Source organism: Lissotriton helveticus, chromosome 3_1, assembly GCF_964261635.1.
Source record: "Lissotriton helveticus chromosome 3_1, aLisHel1.1, whole genome shotgun sequence".
In the NCBI taxonomy this organism is placed as follows: domain Eukaryota; kingdom Metazoa; phylum Chordata; class Amphibia; order Caudata; family Salamandridae; genus Lissotriton; species Lissotriton helveticus.
Genome location: NC_136061.1, coordinates 63788734 through 63811596, shown reverse-complemented (window position 1 = coordinate 63811596; position 22863 = coordinate 63788734). Strand labels below are relative to the sequence as shown.

The window sequence follows — 22863 nt, the reverse complement described above, 5'->3', positions numbered from 1 at the left end:
TACGTCACCTCTGGATGACTACACCATTCATGACCTGCTAGGCATCAACGGATGAGTTCATCTGCTTTGGCGTTCAGAGAGCCCACCAGGTGTTGAACCATCAGGGATATGCCCTGTTCCAGCCACGACCAGAGGTGCTGGGCCTCTTGACAAAGGCTCCACGACCCCACCCCGGTTGTTGTATCACATTGAGGTGGGGTTGTCTGAATACCTGCACTAGCTTTCCCTTGATGGACAGAAAGGCTTTCAATGCCAGTCAAATCGTTCAGAGCTACAGCAGGTTGTTGCGAGACCAGATTCCACCGGAGACCAGTGTTCTCTTGTAGGAAGCTGGCTCTGTATATACCATACCAAAGTGAGGTATAGTGTGTACAGAGTCCAGTAGAACCCCAAAGGTAGGCAGAGGTAAAAGTAGATAGCAACTTGCTCTCGATTTGTGGCAGGGTGGTCGAGCAGTAAGGCTTTATCAGAGGGTAGTGTTAAGCATTTGTTGTACACAGTCAATCAGCAAATTATTGCACACACAGACAACTTCAACTAATTATTTTATTTCCTAGAAACAAGCAAGCCTGGCACAGGTAAGTGATAAATAGTTTGCAGTAATAATACAGTTTTGAATTGCAGTTGTTTATATAACTTGGTTTGGTTACAGTTTGAATTACTGGTAATGCAGTACTGTGGAATACTGTACATATACTTTGTATTGACTTTTCAGTAGTCGGTCATGTGAATTACTTTTCAGATTACTTTTCGTACCCAGTGTAGTATACCTGAATACTACACTGGGACATTTCCTGTACACAGGTAAGTAAAAGCGTTTTGGGTATTCAGTTACAGTTTAAAAGATTCATAGATTTTCCAACTCTACACTTAGAAACTTTTCACAGAAAAACAGTTAATGTTGTCATATGGAGAAAAATCGTGTTATCGGTTCAAAGGTAAGTATTCGGTTGTGAGAGTTAGTATTCTGGGGTTAGACTCCGGGATCCCCCAGGGGTCAAGGATGCACTGTTACACCCTCAGCAGCACTAGGGCGGCCGGGTGCAGAGTGCTGAGGCCCAATGTTATCCAAAGGGGGATAGGGCCCCTCGGGTTGGTGGATGCTTACAAGCAGGCCACAAGGTTGTGGGAGCAAAGCTCCTGGACTTAAGCTCAGGGCAAATGGGGATTCAAGACAGCACCAAAAGGTGCACCCTCAGTGGCACAACGGTGGCCGGGTACAGAGTGCTGTTTTGAGATCAGGCGCCCTGTTACTTGCAATGGGGTTTCTCCGGTTTGCAAACACACTGCAGGCTCGGGGACGAACGTCTTCTGGGTGCGACCACCACATGAAGAGCTAAGTTGGGATGCTGGGGGTTGGCTAGATACCGTTGTTTGGGCCACAAAAGGCTGTGGGGGCGTCTGGTGCAGAGGTATCTTTTAGGGTTGTATCTTCTTACCAGCTCCGGTCGCGGTTTGGGGGACCTTACAAGTTTAGGCTGCAGGCGTCGGCTTGAGGCAAACTAGGGATCTCTGGATCTTAGCTCAGGAGCGCTGGGGAGACCTCCCCATGGTGTTGGGCCACTCGGGCCGTCGGCGTTGTGGCAGTGTGGGTTTAATGTGCTGAGAAGTTGGATACCAAACTTCCCAGTTTTCAGTGCAGTCATTATGGTACTGTGGAGTTCGTAATAACAAACTCCCAGCACCATATCCTCTTAATGGCAGCACTGCACTTAAGTCTATGAATTGACTCATGCACCTGTAACCTCACCACTGGTATAGTGCACCCAGCTAGAGGGGTGACTGATCTATGCCAAGGCAGTGGGTTGTAGGCATGGCCACACAGGGATGTGCGCCATGTCGACTCTTCACTTTGTTCTGCACCAAAACATGTAGCCTGCAAAGGCAGTGTGTGAATGTAAAGGTACAGGGCTTCTAAGGGTGGCACAATAAGTAGAGGGCTTCCCTGGTCACAGTGCCCTGGGTACCTGTGGTACCATTTACTAGGGACTGACCTGTGGCCAATTGGGTTTGGTCTTCAATGCAGTTTTAAGGATAGAACATAGGCCCTGGCACCTGATTGGCAGGAGCCCAGGGCAAACTCAGTCAAAGTACATCAGCAGTTCAGCAAAAAGTAGGAGCAACCATGCAGAAAGAGGGCACTTTCGCACACCTTATCTCCACCTCTCCCAGGTGGCCACCCGAATCCCGGAGTGATGCTTCTGTCACTATTGTAAGATCTGTTTAGGGAATGGAGAGGGGTCTGTCTCAGACCCAATTGCGGTTTGTTAGCCACCAGTGCATATCTTTTGCAATTCCCTCCTACATCTGGCCCATGTCGGAGAGGTTCCCCAGATGCTGTGTCCATTTAAACTTCAGATCTCACTGCAGAGCCCGATATGCCATTGGGTAGGAGTTACTAACCGGATCCAGGATGCCATCAGTCCCAACAGCCACAGGGTATGCCTCACCAAAATCAAGGACAGCGACTGAAACATCAATATCATAGCATGAATATCCTGAATCACCGGTCAGGAGGATAAGCCTGAAACTGCACTGTATCCACAACAGCACAGTTGGAAGCATCCAATAGCTTCATTTAATATTTTTTTCACTGGGCCTTCCCTGGATAATTTATTGCTTAATTTGTTAATCATTATTAACAGCTACCTTCCATTTATTTTTTGTAATGCCACTAGAGTCAGCCAAACATGCAACCAGCAAAATATTAGTCCTCATCGGCTTAGGACAGATAATCAGCAGAAACATGTTGAAGATACGTTTCATTCTCATTTGGTACTCCTGTAAATTAGAGGCTAGCTTTGCTATTCTTGGTGACGTTTTTCCCAACACTCCTCTTTTTAAAATGCTAAGTGATTTGTGATCTGCACAAACAGTAAACTTTGTTCCAAAGAAAATGTAAGAACTTAGTGACTGACCAAACACAAGCAAAAAGTTTGTGGAGCCCTCAATTTACGGGATGCAAAGACAACAATTTGTTCACCTGTATCGGTTTTCTGGCCGATTACTGCGCCTAACCCAATCTGACTCATGTCAGTCGTTATAATGCTTTGTAGGTTTTCACTAAAAGGCAGACGGGATGGTGCAAGTTCAAGTTCTTTAAGTTCTTTCACGCGCTTTTCACATTCCACACAAAGTCTACGTTTTGCTTTATCAATTTTGAAGTGGTTCTACTTTAACAGTAGCAAAGTTTTGTATGAACTTGGAAAGTAACATGCCCAAAAATGATGATAGTTTTTTGTTAGGAGGCGGTGACATTCGGATAGCAGTTATCACAGATGGCTTTGGTCGAACACCATGCTCATCAATGAAGTGTCCAAGGCACTCCTTTGAAAAACGTACACTTGGTTTTCTATCAACCGAGACTGCCGTCTTGAATTCTTTGCAGTTCTTGTTTTGGTACACATTTGTGTTCAACTGTTTTGCTTTAAATTAACATGTCATACTGTAGTGTTTACACACCTATGCAAAACAAAAAAGATGGTTCATTACACGTTGAAAGACTATGCAGAACATAACCCAAAAGGTAATCTACGAAACTCGTAGGTTTGTTCAGGAGTGATAAACTGGGTATAACTTTTAGATTTCTCATCCAATTGAATTTGGTGAGAAGCTCAACTAAAATAGAGTGTTGTAAAAATTGTAGCTCGGTCCAATGTCCTCACCATTTTATCAAGGGCAACGGCTGACAATCCGCTGCAACATGGCAGTTAAGTTAGCGAAGATCCATGTATATGCTAATTGAGCCATTTTTTTCTGTGATGAGAAATGGTGGTAGCCATTTAGAACTATTAATTAGTTGAATTATCCCACTGATACACCAATCCTCATGTATGGCTTTAATCTCAGTGTGGGCTTACAAGGGTATATTCCTGACACGATGCTTGACAGGTGGTGTTTGGTTTTAAAATAATTCTATGCTTTAAATCCTTGTGCCATCCTAGCTTCTATGAATACCTATTTGTATTTTTTAAGAATGGTTTCCTATCTGTCCCCTTGGACACTGTGCAGATAAGGTGGTTGACATGGATTTATCACCACTCTGTTTTTGTTGTTTCAGCCATCTAACAATGTCAACAATGTAATCCACGGCAAAGAATTTGGTAAAGACTTTTCTCCCTGAATGAAAAGTCCGCTTTAAATGCTCCTTAGAGTTTAATTTTGCGGCCACCATAAGTTCCTGGAATTATCCTACTGACTTCCAGTGGAGCCTGGCATTTCAAACTGTTATACGTGTCCTTTGATAGTATAGTAATTCTTCATCTGGTGACAAGCATTACAAAATGTTCTCCATTCACTTGAACACAGCACTTAGGTTTATTCAGTCCTTCCTTATTGAAGATACCCACAAATAACACCAAATTTTCCATTAGTTCATTTTCATCAGAATTTTCCTCCAATTCGGATTCTGCTACTGTGAACACTTTCTGTGGGATTCTGAACACTTTGAAAATGTCCTATTTTACCCCAACCCTTGCATACCTTACCCAATGCAGTAAGGACCTTGCTGGATGCTCAGTGGGTATTAGACGCACAATAACGAAGTTTTTTGTTGCGGAGATTCGGGTTACCTTTTTTTTTTTAATTACTTTTGCTATATTTACTTTTGGAAGATTCTCCTTTACGAATAAAAATCGACATCATATGAGGATTGTCTGGTGTGCGCAACAAATACACACCTTTGGCGTACCTTTCAATACTTTTTATGGTCAAAATCACCTTTTATGTGCTGGGGTTTAGGTGACATAAATGTTACTCTTGCGTTTTCACACCGTGCACATTACCACCTGGTCTCAAATAAGCTCATCCAGGTCTCTAAAAGAACATGTTGTGGCCAAATTGATTCACCTGGTGTCAGACAATGGTAGTAGAAATGATCTCTTTACATTATGAAACGCCTAGTGGCATAAAAAAATATTCGTTCTAGTTTTGGGTTCAATAAATACATCCCATTCTAGATCCTCCTCCTCCTTCTCATCAGGGGTTATGTGATCAAATAACCTTCTGCCCCCATGCAATAGTGCATTATTACTAGTTTCTTGGCAAGGTTGTAATCCGTTTCATCAAAAGCTTCGAAGTACTTTTCAAAGCACCTAACCCAATGGGTTCAACTTTCAGCAAGTGGTCCTGGTACTTCTACGAAGGTGGAGAGGTGCAGTGGCCAGAGCAGCTGACTTCGGTGCAAAGGGTTCATGGTTCGATCCCTGGCTCCGGCGGCAGCTCAGCACCATGTGACTCTGGGCAGTAACTCAATTCCCACGATGGCCTCCAGCGCCTTGAGACCCATAAGGGCGAGTAGCTTGAGCTTTACAAATACGGATTTTTACATTTACTGGATATCGCCACAGCATTCATTCCGACCATGACAATACAATTCCACAACGATTAAGCAATTACTAAGCGAATAGCTTTTTTTCCTGTTAATATGAATTCAAATAAAGAAGCAGAACAAAGTGGGCAATACTGCTTTAGTATGTGCAACGGTAAGTATATCAAATAGTTAAGAATCACAATTGTAGAGATTTGGCTCCCTCTGGTGTTTACAGAAAAGTAGTCTCTCAATCAGTGGATTTAATAAATTAATCCATTCTCTGTGAGTTGTGCTCTTATTCCAAGAGGAAGAAGGGGAAGCAAGGTTGAGGAAAGAAGACATTGACAAATAATATTACACAATACTACAGATGCCATCAGGAAAGAGACTTTGCGTAACTAGAGCTCGGGACAAGGGTCCTAATCATTGCCACGCCACAGTTTGTGTCTAACGCTCCCACCCTCCAATGTAGAAGCACTTTTAGATCGAGGGAGACCCACAGATTACGATGATCAGTTTATCGGACCGCTTTATCTCCTCTTTGATACTGACAAACGCTGGGGCTCTTCATTAGAACTTTGGTGGAGCTCCTGCGCCTTCTACCAAAGAGGTTATGGCTGCTCACTGGTTTAGTACAAATGCTGCTCACAAACTAACATTCCTCTACAATAAACTGATATCAGAACAGCATTTAGAAGCAGAGATCCAGAGGATCTATCCCTTCTGAGGCAGATCTGTTCGATTTATCAACTACGGTAACAAAGACAGTCTGGGAAGACAGGAACATTAAATACAATTGTAATCTCTGATCTGTTAACAGCAGTGTTGCCTGTCTGGGCTTCTAAGTCTGATACGACCCTCTTCAGTTCTCCACAGGGCTGCTCTATATACACCAAATAGGATAAATAATGCAGTTGTATGCAAATTAACCTAAAGTTGGAGGCATGGGACTCTTGAGCACGTATGTTCTCAGGAGACAAAACTCCGGCATGACCTGCCTAGCAGACAACTTCGCTATATCTATAGCAGATTAGAAATGTCTTTTTATAAAGGATTCAGAGGTTACAACGTAGCCAGCTGCAATGGACACTAAACTACCTGCACTCCAGAGTTCAGCAAAGAACAGCAATCCAAATGTATTGCTTATGAGAAAACAGGATCAAAATCCTGCTGATTGTCCAGTTCGTTGAACCAATCAGAAGCATGGGTGGAGCCTCCACCCCCGCTTCGGTAGCTAAATTGAAGACAACAGATCTCGCAAGCGAGCAGCGCATGCGCTGCGTCGCAAGGGGAGACCAAAAAAAGCACTCACATGCTCCCACACATCCATCCACCAATCAACACACCAATCAACCCCACTAAAGTAGTCACATATCCACTAACAAAGGGAGACTCTCACCCTCCCATTAAGGCACAAAGACAGTCACTGGAATACTTTGGGGCATGGCACACTGAGGTACAGAAATCGCAAAAAGAAGGTGCAAGTGAGGTTACATAAGGGCACTTGTTTTTTTCAAAGTAAACTGAGTTTAAGATTAGTAGGTCAAATCGTAGAAACTACACATCGTTTCCATGCTCGCATTTGAAAGTGGACAGGGGCACGTCTTAAGTGAAGCTGTGCCACTGTCCTGCTAAAGTCACTCACTGTACAGCAAACATTCCCCATTAGCTAACACTTTCTTCAGTTACAAGAGGCAAGCACATTAAACCAGAAATCCTACAATGCCTAAACAATACTCCAAATGACCAACTCCTTAAGACACAACATTGTTATCAGACCATACCAGCACATTAATTCTAGGTTAACCATGAATCACTGAACATTGAAAAATCTGATGAGGAGGAGCAAAGATCAAATGTAGAAAAGGGACGACTAATATAACAAATTCCCATGCCCACGCAATCCAGACTTGTGAAGGAAGTTTAGAACTTACATTTTGCATGTAACCTGAAAAACGTTCAGCTGTGGCAGAAATTGCTCCCTTCACTTTCTTGAGTAAATCTTTTTTTAGTTCAGAGCTGCAAATGTCCTTCTTTAACAGCAGCAATGCAAATCGTCTAGGGAAAGAAAACCGCTGTAAGTACATGTTAAACACATGGGAAGGCAACCTAATTGGATCACTTTTTACAAAACAATGAGTATATATATATATATATATATATATATATATATATATATATATATATACACACAGAGTTTTATATAGCGCGAACAAGATCTTTACAGATATCAGAGCGCTTAACAGCAACAGGGGGGGAAGGCACAATAACATTATTGGGTAAAGTATCATATTCAATAGCATGATCGGGTAGCAGTTATGGGCTGATGAAATACCAGTAAACAGTCAGGTAAACGATAATATAGGACGGTGCGGGATCTTTGATCCAACTACATAGAGATCAAGCAATAGAGATCAAGAGAGCTTAGGCTATAGGGACGGCTTATACCCGTTTCTGAGAGTTACAAAAACAATGGGTAGGGATAGGGTAAGGGCAAGTTTCGGTTTAAGATCAATGGTTTTGATATAATATTTCATAAGATTACACCAAACTACCTGTGACTTCGTGATCCAACACAAAAACAGTACTGAGGTGTTGAAATCATGATAGCATGGTCATTAGCTACAGGGTATAATTCTGTTTAATCATTCAAGTCAATAAAGGAAGTTCTATAGTGTCTTAATTAGGCTTACAAATGTCTTTAATATTAAAGATCTTAACCCTAGAGGAAGGGGGGCGGGCTGCGGGGGGTGGGGGAGAGGGGTGTTGGGAGTGAGGGAGAGGGAGCCATCGGCCGGGGGGGGGGGGGAGGGGGGGGGGGGGAGAGCCATCGGCCGGGTGTGATAAAGTGGCTCTATATATACTGGACTATAATGAAGTACAGTGTGTATAAAGTCCACAAACCCCAACAGTATAATAGAGGTTAAAGTCAGAACTGACCTTACTCTCAAGAGTGGTAGCTTGGTCGAGCAGGAAGGCAATACCAGAGTGCAGTGCAAAGCATTTGCTGTACACACTCGGATAGCAAAGGAATACACACACTCCAAGACTGAACTCCAGGCCAAAGATATAGTTTTATTTTTAGAACAAACAGGAATAAAAATATACTTTTCTAGGTATGAGTATTCTCATGTAATTACTTTACAAAGAAGCAATAAAGTTTGTGAAAACAGATATTGGGGTTGCTGTAGGCAACACCAGTCTAAACACACTTTAGCATTAAATTCAATGGATGGTCATCATCAAAAGTACAGTTGATTACAGTACAGATTACTTTAGGGGTGCCAGGACTAGATCCTAGATTCAGTCCTGGGGTCTAAGCTGAAACTGGATTAGCAAAAACGATTTAGTTACTGTAATGAATTTCCAGCAATATAAAGCAGTTTTAAAAGTTCACACTTGAAAACTTTTCACTGTAAAGCTGGCAATGTTATTCAATGGGAGAAAATTCAGGTTGCAGGTAAAGTACGATCTTGTTACTTTTGTAATCCAGTGCTGGGCTCCTGGGGCCAGCACTGGGGTCTCAACTTAAAACAGGTAGGTAATTGCCTTTCAGTATTTCGTAGGATTTTAAAAAAATATTTCAAGTTTTCAAAGGAACGTATCTCCCTATAAACTGACAACATAATCCTGTATCTCTCAAGGCCTTATCACTCCATTGCAAGGGTCGTACATTTCTGCGAACTTTTTGGGAGCTACTGTTCCCTTTGTCAGGCCCCCCTCTGATACTCCCGATCAGTATAGAAGGTTTTAAATACCTGGGCATTCAGGTGACCCGTGATCACCAATTATTCTCGCAGAGAAACTTCATTCACAAGCTAAACAGGCTTCACATGGATGTAATACACTGGCGCACTTTGCCGCTGTCCTTAATAGGCAGAGATGCCCTATATAAAATGACCCTAGCGCGTCTTATACATTCTGTAAAATACTCCAGACCCAGTCCCACCAACCCAACCTTCTTAAAACAAGTAGCACAGGAGCTCCGTACACTACTATGGCAGGGAGGAACACCTAGCTGCAAAGAGGTGTATGAGAGAGGCTTGGCTGTCCCCAACATCAAACTCTAATATTGGGCCGCACAACTTCTGGTAATAAACTACTGGGCCTGCACAGCCAAGCAGGCACCAGGGTAGAGAGTGGACCGAGATGCAATGCCCAGTAGAAACCACAAGCCATTCTTATACGCCCGTAGGACACATCCAGAATGGCCAGCACAAACTGCAGTAGTGGTTAATTGCTGGACCGAGGCAAATAGGTTTCTGGGATGGCAGTAGTGGTTGACAGGCATGACACCCCTATGGTTTGGAGATCGGCGGAGGGAGGCCACCACCCTGGAGGGATTCAAGGGATGGCAGCTATAGGCATTGACCACCCAGGAGACGTGTGGAGGGACGGAACACCTCTCCCCTCTGACGAACTCCAACAAGAATGTTGCAGATCACCCTCCTCTAGGCGGCTAGTGGACCCTATCCCTCATAAAGGGACGTCAATAATATACCAGAAACTCATACAATGCACCAAACCCCATTGCTTCCCTTTGAAGAAGACACAGGCAATATGGTAGACGTAGACTGGACAGAAGCTCTACAAAGCCCCAGAGAAATAGCAATCCATACACGATATAGGTTGATACAGCTTAAGATACTACACCGCTCTTATTCCCCACACACTGCTTCATAAATGGGGAAAGGCACAGACGACATGTACGAGGGGCTGCCAGCAGGAAGGGTCTTTTTTCCACATCTTATTGGAATGTCCTGTGATTTATTTGTTCTAACGAGGGGTGATGGCAGTAATGTCTATGGTACTGGGGTTACAGGTGCCGCTGGATGCCCGATGGCTCCTTCTGATGGTTAAAATGGAGGAAAACTGGCCCAGACAATAGACTATGGTTGGCACTTGCGGCGGGTGCGCCAGGCACTGGGGTGCAAGCTTGGTGGAATGGAAGATTGACCTCGACTGGTGCCAACAAGCACAAGAAGTAATGTATAAAAGTAGGAGGATGCTTAAAGCAATGGGAAAAACGATGGTCCCCATGGCGAAGCTACAGAGGTGCATAAAGAGGCCTAATGCCCCATCACATTGACACATTTACTCTGCGACGAAAGAAAGTGAGCCTACTATTATCTACTCCCTGTTTTGAGTAGAATTGTTAATTTACCATGGATTACTTTCAAGGTGACCGATTAACCCTTTCATGGGATATCTGTGGTATAAACTCAACCTGGTTCTATACATATATATATATATATATATATATATATATATATATATCATCTTCTGGCTTCATCTTCTGACTTCATCTTCTGGCTTCTGCTGCAGGGTATCTCCTTTCTACTTAGGTAGTCGTAGATTTGGAGGAGCCCCCCAAAATACTACATTTACGAGGCATTTTAGGGTAGTAGCAGGTAGTGCCAATGGACTCCTTACCGGGGGTAGTTACATACTCTATTATGCCACCCTCATATGGAAGGAGGCATAGACCTAACACTGATTGAAGGAGTCTCCTTATCTTCAAGATGGCGGGAACTGAAAGTTGTGCTTCACCTCGCTTTTCAGATTTTCCCACCCGCTTACCCTCCCAAAGTGGGGGTGTAAACCAGGGGTGGCCATTGGCTGGTAGCAGCAAAGGCTGGGGGTTGCGTTACAAAGGCGGCAAGCCTTTGAATCTTCCCTCTTCGAACACTGGACCATCCTGGGGGAGGAGGCATGACCTCTCTGCCCAGGATGTGCGTTGTTTCTGGTACCAGAGAGCAGGGGGCTCTCTACCCAGGGGTCCAAAAACATGACTGGTGGTGGCTAGTTGCCTTCAGCCGGTCAGAGACCACACCAGGGTTGGTAGGGATTCAGGGGGCATCTGAGGTATTCTCTGGGTACATGGTACAATAAAATGTGCACTGGAATCAGTGTGGATTTATTGAGAAGAGTAGTTTGATACCTAAAACTTCTATATTCAGTAGCGCGAGAACAATGCTGCGGAACTCAAAGTTGCCTAGTTCTCAGCCCATGTACTTTCTATGGCTTCACTGGAACTAGCGATATTGGGAAATGGTGCATAATATTGATGGGGCACATCTGCTGATGCAGATGGCCCCACATGGAGTACAGTGCACCCTGCCTTAGAGCTGTGAAGCCTGCTAGAGGGGCGACTTACCTGTTCGGTCAGGCAGTGCTAGCAGGCATGGCACCCAGGCAGGGTAAGGAATCTACAGCTAGATGTTTCTATCAGATTGGGATAATTGATGGCATAGGGTTTAAACTCAAGGTTGAAGTAACTATCATTGAGATTGCAGTTGACAAGAGATGATTAAGAAACAGATAAAGTATACTTTTGCTTAGGTAAGGAGGTAGACTTCAATCAATATAATCAAGTCATCAAGACGGTAGCTGCAGTACTAGCTGTCAATATGGCAATTATATACTAAGGATTCATCAACAGAAGTCAGCAACTATAACATTGAGAAAGTCATGAACAGCAATCTTACTGATCGAGCAACAGTTCAACACAATCCAAGTGAGATACAGGTAGATCTTTGCATCAGACTAACTCAATGAGGTAGTTAACAAGCTGATGTTAGACTTGGGTGTCACCAGGTGCTCTGGCTTTGTTGATATAGATGATAGGGTGAGTTTTTTCAAGAGGTGAGTGTAGAAAGCTGGCTCTGCAAATACTAGATCAAAGGGATAGTGTGCACAGAGTCCAGGGAGTCCACAGAGGTACAGCAGAGGCTAAATAAGCCCGGAAATAACAGCTCTCTTTGTGGTAGTGCGGGCAAGCAGTTAGGCTTATCCAGAGGGTGTGAAGCATTTATTGTATTCACTCATTCAAGGCAGACGGCACACTGAATGCAGGCCATTTAGGTAAATATAAAAATAATTTTATTTTTTAGACTGAAGCAGGACTTGGCACAGGTAAGTAAGACATTTTCTAATGCAAAGCTGTACACAGAAATGCAATTGTGGATCGTATTGGAATCGTTCACAGGTTTGTATTTCTTTATAAAAAACAGTTTAAAATATAATAGGATTACTTTTGATTATTCTTGGACTACTTCTCAGTATTTGAGGAGATAAGCAGAGATCACACACTGGAGGTAGTCACTTAAAGGTAAGTACGACAATTCTTAAATTAAAGCACATTAACTTTCTTTTCATGCAAAACAGTAGATCAACAGAAATATTTTAGGAACAAAAACTCCTAACATTGGTTTCTATGGGAAAAAGAAAGTTACCGGTACTACTTACAAGTAGGAGTTTGAGGTTAGGACCAAGGTTCCCCAAGGCCCTGTTTGGCACTCAAATTGCAGAGTGCAGGGGCCCAATGTTAGACAATGGGGCAAAGGGGGCATTCGGTTAGGGACTGCTTGCGAGTAGGCCACTTGGCTGTGGGAGCAAATTTCCTGGGTTAGGGATCAGCGCTGCAGAGGCGAGTAATCAGCACAGGTGCTGCACCACCAGCGGCACAGGGACGGCCGGATGCAGAGTGCCAAGAAGACGTTAGGGACCCTGTGGATTCCAATGGAGATCTCCGGATCGGAAAAGATGCTGCAGGCTCGGTCAGGGAGGTTTCCTGAAGGCAACCTCGGCTGGGGAGGTAAGTTGGGTACCTGGGTGGGGGTGAGAGGGTTGAAAGGGTGGGGGGGGGTATGGGGCAGGTGCCTGGACACAGTCGGTTGGGCCACCCAAGGCCGCAGGAATCTGGTGCAGCGGTGTCTTTTGCAGTCCGGTCTGAAGTAGATCGGGGATCACTAGATCCCAGATCAGGATCACTGGGGACCCCTCCTCGTGGTGTTGGGCCGCTCGTACTCAGGCCGTGGATGTCAGGTGCAGCGTGGTGCAAAATCGTGGAGTCACCTGGAATCGGATTCTGTGGGCGAGTCTTGGTTGAGCAGGTCCGGTGCTCACAGAAGACAGTGATAAGATGGTTGCTCTCTGGGGGGCTGTTGGACCCGCAAAGGCTCCGCTGTGGGAAGGTCAGAGTGGAGCCGGTAGGGCTGGGGGCAAAGCAGTTGGGGTCCCCTTCTTCCTGGGTCAGCATGGCTCTTCGGTCGTTCTTTCTTACTTGAAACGGAGACGGCAAGGTTCAGGGTCACCCATAAATACTAAATACTAAATTTATGGGAGTTTACAGGGGTGTGAAAGTCGGGACCAATGGGTCCCTTACTTGGGGTGAGTACACCCCCTATTTTGCCATCCTACAGTGGGAAGGGGGCATGAGCCTCTTCCTAACTGTCTGGGTTCCCTCATCTTCAAGAGGGATGGAATGAAGATGTGTGCTTCACCTTGCCTACCACACCTAGGGGTGGGGTTGGCAAAGGTGTCACACCTCTCCTCCCTACTCGGTTTACTGCGGATTCTCCCACCCAAAGTAGGGGTCAGAATCAGTGGGAGCCAGTTCCTCTGGGCAGCAAAAGGCAGGGACAGCTTACAGAGGCAGCAGTGCTTTAAAGCTTTCCCTTCGTGGAACCAGCCCATCCTGGGACAGGAGGCATGCCACCTGTGCCCAGGATGAGCTTTGTTTCTGGACCAAGAGAGTAGAGGCTCTCTACACAGGGGGTCCAGAAACATGTCTGGTGGTGGCAAAAGGCAGGCAGCCATTCAGGAACCACACATGGGTTGGTCGTTTTTCAAGGTGCATCTTTAAGATGCCCTCTGCGTGCATTTTACATTAAATCCCACACTGGAAAAAGTGTGAGATTTAAGGCAACCCAGCTGCCAAGAGACAACTTCTGTAAAAGCAAAAGAAAGGCAGTAAATGCATATAGGGATTCCACATCCCCGAAGGAAGCATGAAAAGTGGAACCAAAAGTTGAACCTGTACCAACTACTGCAACTAGTTAACCTCTGCCTCCATCTTCAAATGCTTGCAAATAGTAGAAAAAGCTAAAAATACAGCAAGGAAGATCAGAGTCCTCCTATTCAAATCACTCGGCAAGTATTAGTAATTATGAGATAGTGTCCTCATAGTTCATAGTACCTCAAATTCACTGCCTGCAATTCAAATGATCAAGACAAGGAGGTAGACTGTTTACAGCCCTAGTATATAAAAACGCAGATTTCAACACTGAACAGTTTACCCTTTTACCACGGATTACAAACAGGAAGGGGAAGCTCCCAAAGGAAAAACATTTTTATGGAAATTAGTTTTAATGAAAAGTAAATTATGGAGAATGTAGTCTGTACAAAAATGAAGTTACCTGATCAGCGTATTGACAGGGATTTTCTTCCAGGGGATTCTCTGCTTGAGTAGGTCATTGACAAATGACTGCAGCGAAAAGAGGGACTGTAAAATTGCATTCATATAGCATGTATTTCCAAGGTTTGAAAAGCTGAATAAGAGGGGAAAAAAATAAGCCCTTTTTAATTAGAAAGGTTATATTTGCTCAAATTAGCCACTTTCATGACCGGATATAGATTATATGTGTATATATATATATATATATATATATATACATACATACATATATATACACACACACACACACACACACACACACACACACACAAGGCGAAAGTCGCATCTCAACACAACTGGAAACAGCTATCCAAGAGCTATAGTAGTCACCACAATTCCTTTCATTCTACGCCTAAAAGAAATCCTAAGCCAGTGGCTGAAATTAAAGTATTCCACCCATCACTTTTCTGTATACTTCAGTGTGACCTAAAAAGCGACGGGTATGCCCAGGCGCTGGTCCAGTGCTCACTGCCACTGAAAACAAGCTACACCAGATTGAAGAGCCCCAATGTGGGCAAAATTAGTCTTGAATTGCCTGTGCTATGGTTCAGGGAGGACTTGGCCCTGCAGTTTGGGCTGGACTGTTCCTACTGGAGCAGGGGTGACACTGATTTGCATATGAATAGGTCCAATTTCAGGTGGAAAAGTGTGCTAAATAATGGACTGATGCAGCCCAAGTAATTACCTCTGAGAAAATGCAAGCATTCCATCCATTAGTCTTTTGTATACTTTAGGCAAAACCAATAAGCATATGGAACTGTGTAACTTCAATACTATAGAATTTTGCACTAAAGCAGATTAACGGTCTAAGAATCTTCAGAGTGTAGGAGAAAAAAATTAATTTGCAAGCAAGAAAAATGATAACACCATCCAGCCCTCCCAATCCCTCTGCACTCAAAGACTTCTTCCACACCAAAATTGGTACCATCTACAACACTTTCAAACCCTAACAGCCACAGCCGGACTTCCCCCCAATCCTCCCACTAACCTTCCGCTCCACTTCCTCGCTGACTAGACATCTCTTTGCACTGTATCCACAACATCCATTATGTCCTCCATCCACTCTGGAGCTCCCACTGACCCCTGCCCGAACCACACCTTCAACCTCAGACACAAAGAGAATGTGAACCCGCTACCAGCATCGAGGCTTTCAGCTCTGCCACCTTCCCAGAAACTTGGAAACCTGCCGAACCACCTCTAAAGAAGTCCACAACAGATCCATCCGATCTCAAGAATTACTACCCCATCTCGCTCCTCCCCTCCCCTCCCCAGCCAAGGTACTGAAGAAAGCAGTCAACCGCCAACTCACATACTACCTGGGATCTAACCACCTTCTTGACCTCTCCTTATCCTGTTACTGCCCGAACAGCACAGAAACCTTCTTTATAGCTGCCACGGAAAACGTAAATGCCATCCTAGACAACGGAATCACCCAACAGCATCTACGGCAGCGCCCTCAAGCTGCTAGCCTTGTTTCTCACCGGGTGCACTCAGAATGTGCCTCCCGTCGCACACCTCCAACCCCAAGAGCATCATCTGCAGCTATCCCAGGGCTCCTCACTCAGCCCCACACTGTTCAACATCTACATGACTCCACTGGCACCCATCACTCGCAGCCAAGGTCTCATCATCTCCTGTGCAGACACCCAGCTCATACTCTCCCTCAACGAAGACAGAACGAAATTCCAGAATGCTATGACTAACGTCGCTGACTGGATGAGAGCCAACTGCCTCACACTAAACACTGAAAAATAAACGGAGTTCTCCTCTTCGGAAGACCCACCTCACAATGGGAGGACTCCTGATGGCTTTCCGCCCTCAGACCATCTCCCACCACCTACACCCGCAACCTCAGAATCATCTTAGACAGCGAACTCTCCATGAGACATCAGATCAACTCCGTTGCCTCCACCTGCTTTAACACCCTCAGAATGTTCAAGAAAATCTTCAGATGGATCCCAACCGACACCAGAAGAACGGTCACTCAAGCCCTCGTCACCAGTCGATTTGACTATGGGAACGCCATAACCATCAACCTCGTCCTCAAGCGCCTCCAAACAATCCAGAACGCAGCGCAAAAATAAGCCCACCTCATTCCCCACCTTTTTTAGCCTGCACTGGCTCCTGTCAAGAAGAACTAGATCTTAGGCAGGGCTAGCTGGCATGGTACACAGGTAGTGTGACATTTTTTCTGCATCAGGCCATGCATGCTGCACGGCCTAGATTAGGGCCCCCAGGGAACCCTCTTCAGTCCCAATGCCCTTGGGTAATCCGATACCTTTTACTAGGGACTTACAGGGGCTCGTTTTTATGGAAGAAGCACTGGTACAGGGGACCTGATTGGTAGGGACCCTGTGCACTACAATAGAAACTACATCAATACCAGGCAAAAAAAATGGGGGGCTGTAAGAACTGGGACCGCCAGTTCTCCGGGGGGTAGCATGGCTCGAGCAGGAAGGCGGCCAGGTGCTTATGTGTAAAGCATTTACAACAAGGGGTGGTGAGGGACAGAGTCTCTGAATTAAGCAGAATACTCTCACCCAGTCAAGAGATCTGGGCTAGATCCAACACCGTTTTTTAGCTCATTGCACCATCCCAGTTTCAGAACCTGGCTGTATGCAAATTAGTCTGTCCCTGACTAATTTGCATACAGCCAGGTTCTGAAACTGGGATGGTGCAATGAGCTAAAAAAACGGTGTTGGATCTAGCCCTGATCTCTTGACTGGGTGAGAGTACTCTGCTTAATTCAGAGACTCTGTCCATCACCACCCCTTGTTGTAAATAATTTTGTCCACCCTAAGCGTGGAAGGGTATACTCAGATGTGAGTCCCTTGCTCATTGCACCATCAGGATTCAAGCAAGCCGGGCCGAAGACGGCTGTAATGCCAGAAACCGGTCCCCGGAAGCTTGTTTCCTTCCCAGTGTAAGAATTGGCTTTTGTAGTCTGGTCTGCCCTGTTCCCATGATGCACTGGGCCAGGGACAGACTAATTTGCATACAGCCAGGTTCTGAAACTGGGATGGTGCAATGAGCTAAAAAACGGTGTTGGATCTAGCCCTGATCTCTTGACTGGGTGAGAGTACTCTGCTTAATTCAGAGACTCTGTCCATCACCACCCCTTGTTGTAAATAATTTTGTCCACCCTAAGCGTGGAAGGGTATACTCAGATGTGAGTCCCTTGCTCATTGCACCATCAGGATTCAAGCAAGCCGGGCCGAAGACGGCTGTAATGCCAGAAACCGGTCCCCGGAAGCTTGTTTCCTTCCCAGTGTAAGAATTGGCTTTTGTAGTCTGGTCTGCCCTGTTCCCATGATGCACTGGGCCAGGGACAGACTAATTTGCATACAGCCAGGTTCTGAAACTGGGATGGTGCAATGAGCTAAAAAACGGTGTTGGATCTAGCCCTGATCTCTTGACTGGGTGAGAGTACTCTGCTTAATTCAGAGACTCTGTCCATCACCACCCCTTGTTGTAAATAATTATGTGTAAAGCAGCTACTTAACACACACATCCAATGAAACACACAGTGGCACAATAATGGAGACCACACCAGTTGTTGTATTTGAAAAAACACACACATCCAATGAAACACACAGTGGCACAATAATGGAGACCACACCAGTTGTTGTATTTGAAAAATCAAGATTTTTATATAGGCTTTCAATTAAAGCAAGGCATTGGTAATTCATTAGCATTTCAGATAAACATTTCATTAAGACATTTCAGGAATCACGTGCAGGTTGCATTTCCTGTGAAGGGTAAGCATTTCAGTAAGGCTTTTCATTAAAATTACAGCCAGTTCATCTATGCAGTGAAACATTAACTAACCCCGCCTGTTGCATCAGACTCTTTGGCAGGCAAAGGGGTAATGGTATAAACCTGGAGGATCCTACAAGAAGCGACAATTATAATGCATCTAAATAGCACATCAAATCTCATGGACACTTTTCCTAGAAAGGAATAAAACATATCAGCAAGTACTTATCAGTCTAACAAAGAACTTCAAAGAACACAGCCTTTAGTCAACTATGACAAGCCTTTCTCCTTGTGAATACAGGTCGGCTGCGACCCAGATCAGATCATCAGAATGTTATGGAAGTCCACCTCTGCAAGAAAATTCAGTACAGTGAAGTGACTCTCCCTCATTAGCAGGCTTGCAAATATGGTACACTTTAACCCTTTCAGACTTGTAAATATGATTCACGAAGAATAATTCAGGCTTGTAAATATGGTGCACGATGAGTAATTCAGGCTTGTAAATATTTTTCTCGTGGAACCAGAGAAGCAGGCAGTCCTACGTGATCCACCAGGAAAAGAATCACTAAACAGGAGGACATGAAGTGTATGCCTCTGGTTATGCTACCTTAAGGCTATATATAAACAGAGAAGAGAGCAGTCCTTTGTAGATAAATAGCGAAACTAACGCTGACACTGCTAGGATAAGACTTCGGCGCCTCTGGGTTTTAAAATTAGAAAGAAAAGAAGCAAAACAACATGGAGCATAACAATTCTGGATAGCCCATACTCCATGCGCAAAAGCTTATATTAGCAGGAGCACTCTATAGGCAGCTTCAACTTGTTTTGCGGTTTTAACAATTTCTACACAAATACCGAATAACCTAGAATCTGAAAATATCTTCCTAACACGGACTCCCAGGGCAATTATATCGACCCCTGAACCCTGACAAATCAAAACATTGTCTTGATAAAGGTGGATAGAACTTTGAAATACCACCGAAACGCGTCGACGCTACACCAAGTATAATTCATGATAAATCATCTTTTGCTGATAGACAAAATTATGGTGTACATAGCTTAGGTGTTTACAAACGGGTCCGAATATACAATCAGTAGTGCATTATTCTATGTCTTACAGTCCTTTCTGTCTTTTGTGTTTCAATCTTGCTGGCCAATATTGAATGTAAAAACTTTATGGTTTTAGTTGTGTGGAGTGGGATCCTTCTGGTCCACTCTTCGTTTAAAAAAAAAACTTTCTGTATTCTCAATAAATTGTAAGAATTCTTGACTTAATTTGTAATTATTTTCTCTTGACCCTTTGGCTCACTTCATCTATCCACACCCAAGGGAACATTCTGTTTTACTTGTAAATATGTAGGCAAAACAATAAAATGAGGCACATTCAGAAAGGGGCCAACATGGCCCAGTCACAGTTAACCTACTCCACCGCCCTCCTCCCCAGGGGGTTACCTCACTTCTTCAGCCCTCCGGGGTCCTTGCGGAGATGTCGTTGAAGACGGGAGGGGCTCTGTCCCTCCCGGAGTCTCCCTTGCCCCAGCATGGTGCAGGTACTTCGCTGGGGGCGAGGCAGGTCGAGCCCTCGGGGCTCAAGGCTCTTTGGGGGTTAGAGCGCTGCTCGCGGGGCACAGTGGAGGGGGCTCCTCAGGTCCTCGGCCCCCCCTCCACGGCGAGCTAGTTCTTCTCCGGGTGCCGGGCCTCGGAAGAAGGGCTGGTTCTGGGCAGCCAATGGCTGCGAGGGTCGGGCGGGGGCACAGCCGATGACGCAGCGGCGCTCCCGCTCACATGACAGGGGACAGGCAGGCTTCAGGCCTAGCGCGGCCTGACGGATTGAATGCGGCGGCCCTCTCCTGGCATCGAGGGCCACCGAGAGGGTCAAACACGGCGCTGGACAACGCGCGCAGGCGGGCAGCCCCAGGGCAGGCCAGCAGCGCCTCAGAGCAGTCGCGTGGGTGGCGTTGATGCCGCAATGACGTGGGGGCCTCTTCAGGCACCTGGGGGAGCTGAGGTACAGCGCTAGCACCGAGTCAGGTGAGGGCAATCACAGCGCCTCGCAGGCAGGATGATTCCTGAGGGGGCTTCAGCGCAGGAGTCACGGGGGAACAGACAGCTCAGGGCAGGCAGCCTCGGACACAGCCCTGGGCAGGAAGGCAGGTTACAGCGCTCTGAAAGTTAGTCAGGCAGGATGGGGACAATTTATAGCGCTTGTCACACAGTTCAGACAGGGGGAGACAGGTAGGCCCAGCTGAAGGCAGGAGATGCGCAGGGCAGCTCAGTCCAGTACCTGGTCCCAGGAAGCAGGTTTCTTGGCACTTGGATGGTTCTGCGCCCTTAGTTGCTTGTTTCTTGAAGTTAAAGAGGGGGGGGGGTGATGAGTTGAGGGCTTGAAGAATTTCTCCTCAGTCACAGCAGATGGGCCCTGGGGTTCCCTACCACTGGGCCAGATCAGGGGCTAGCTTTGGACACCTCACCCAGCTTAAGAGGCAGCACCTAGATTCTGTCACTCCCAGTAGCATAGGTTCCTCACTAGGCCCTCCAGCCTAAAACTCCTGCGTGGGTTCCCGAGGTCAGTGATGCCCCAACTGACTGGAAAAAGTTCCCTCCCTGGCTTATATATGCCCAGGTCAGGTGACCACTCTCTAAGGCGGGAAAAGTCAGGTCCGCCTTCCTTCTGGAAGGTTCCAGGAGGTTCCCCACTCTAACTATGGACAGGGGCTGGGTGGCTGGTTTTGCAACATTGTATGGGGACCCAGCCTGCTCCTGGCAACTAGGATGCTACACTAAAAAAAACACACTGCAGTAGCAGGGGCCAGTGGCAGCCATGTTGAAAGTAGAGAGCACCCGAACACAGGTTAGCTGTGAAAAGGTGCCCGAAGAACTAAGGGCCAACAAAAAATAGGTGGAAAAAATGAGGCCAGGGCAAAAAAAATCACGGGGAAAGACCACCCTAAGGCTGACAGGTCTAACAGGGGCTAACTATATAAAAAGAGGCACTCTCACACTGGCCAATAGGCATGCAGTGTTCACCAACTGCGATGCAAAGCTGGCGAAAGAAAAACATTTTCTTACGCCAACTATCCATCCTCGTGGATTCCTTGTCTGGGTGTTTGTAAGGGAACGCGTGTTGTGACAGGGCTCGAGTGGTTGGTGAGGAAATTAGACTCACCCGGTGCAGGATGGTTGCAGTTGGCGATTGTCCTATACACAGTAGCCCATGTGCTGGGCTTGGATCACGTTCCGAGTGGGCCATAAGTCAAGGCCTCAAAGGGTTGGTGGGGACCCCTGGAGGGGACACCAGACTGCAGAAGCTCTTAAAAGATGTTAGTCTTAACTGCCACAGAAGAGAGCTGAAGGTCCAGGACCGCAGCTGCCCTGCTCACCACCATAGCATATAAAGCTTCCTCCTCGGTAACCACAGTAGGGGGGAGAAAGCAGGTCAGAATCCGGAGAGGTAACCAGTCAACTGGCCTCACCCAATTCCTCATAACAATCCATTTCGTGCTCAGGCAAGTCTTGTAAAGGGGCCAGCGATCCCCTCCCAATCTTCCTCCATTACTAGCCCTTCAGAATAGTATAGAGGAACCGACCTAGGAGACAAGGATTTTGTTAGACCCGGAATCTGTGTCAGACGCAGATCTGGCTCATCTGTGATGAGAATGGGTATGGTGCAGTCAGGAGTCTCGGCAACAGGAATATCGCAGGCACGGCCAGGGTCGATCCGGATCCATGGTGGGTTAGGGGAGAGGGGGGCCATCAGAATCAAAACGGCCATCGCGGAACCCGATGGAGGCTCCACCGAGCCTCTGTGGCCTGAAGGCACACAAGGAGGGTCAGGCCGCCAAATATGAGGCGCAGAGCATCATAAAATTATTTCAAATGGGTGGGGGTTGCTCCCAGGAAGGCAGGGAAGCACAGAGCCGATCCAGGCGCAGTTTCAGTAGAACGAGGCCTAGAGCATAGAGATCCTCCATCGCAACGTCTGACAGACAGTGAGAAGTCAAAGCACGCTTCAACTTAGTGGTTTTTTTGTGCAAGGACTTCGAGTGGGAGGAGAAAGACTTGTGGCACCCGGAGCGGTGCCCAGACCTCTCTCTCTCGACGTGGACTGTGAATGAGACCTCCGGTGAAAACGACGCAGTGCCAAGCAACAGGCAGCAAGTAGATGTAGGGACCGCTCCCTCAAAGCTTTCAGAGCCATGGCCTGGTAGTTGAAGCACAACTTAAGAGTCATGGTCACTCTCCAGGCACCAAAGACACACAAAATGTGGATTTGTCACCGACATGGCACGGTGGCAGTCGCTGCACGGTTTGAATACAAAAGTCAGCTTGGACTTTAGCAAAACCTACACAAAAAATGTTTGACAAAATGTAGAAAAAGGCCTGTAAAAAAGGGATAGGAGGTAATGCTACTCACGGATCTGTACTGGCTGGTGCGGAAGGAAAAGAACGGACATCAGCACACCAAGGTGGTGCCCATATAGGCGACGCGGACGTCACAAAGACAATGACTAAGCAGACTGTCACTCAGAGCCGACCAACGTCACATACCGGCGCACTA

The 22863-nt window shown here is 46.0% G+C and overlaps 1 protein-coding gene across 3 annotated transcripts in view; it reads right to left on the bottom strand.

Moving 5' to 3' along the window:
* The window catches only part of USP37 (ubiquitin specific peptidase 37), a 396132-nt gene that overhangs the window by 277300 nt on the left and 95969 nt on the right, over window positions 1-22863 (bottom strand). For all 3 annotated transcript variants that reach the window (XM_078679235.1, XM_078679238.1, XM_078679236.1), the window contains 2 exons: window positions 14512-14643; window positions 7246-7369 (listed from right to left, as the gene is read on the bottom strand). In XM_078679235.1, coding sequence (XP_078535361.1) covers window positions 7246-7369; window positions 14512-14643 — 256 coding nt within the window. The remainder of the gene's footprint in view (window positions 1-7245; window positions 7370-14511; window positions 14644-22863) is intronic.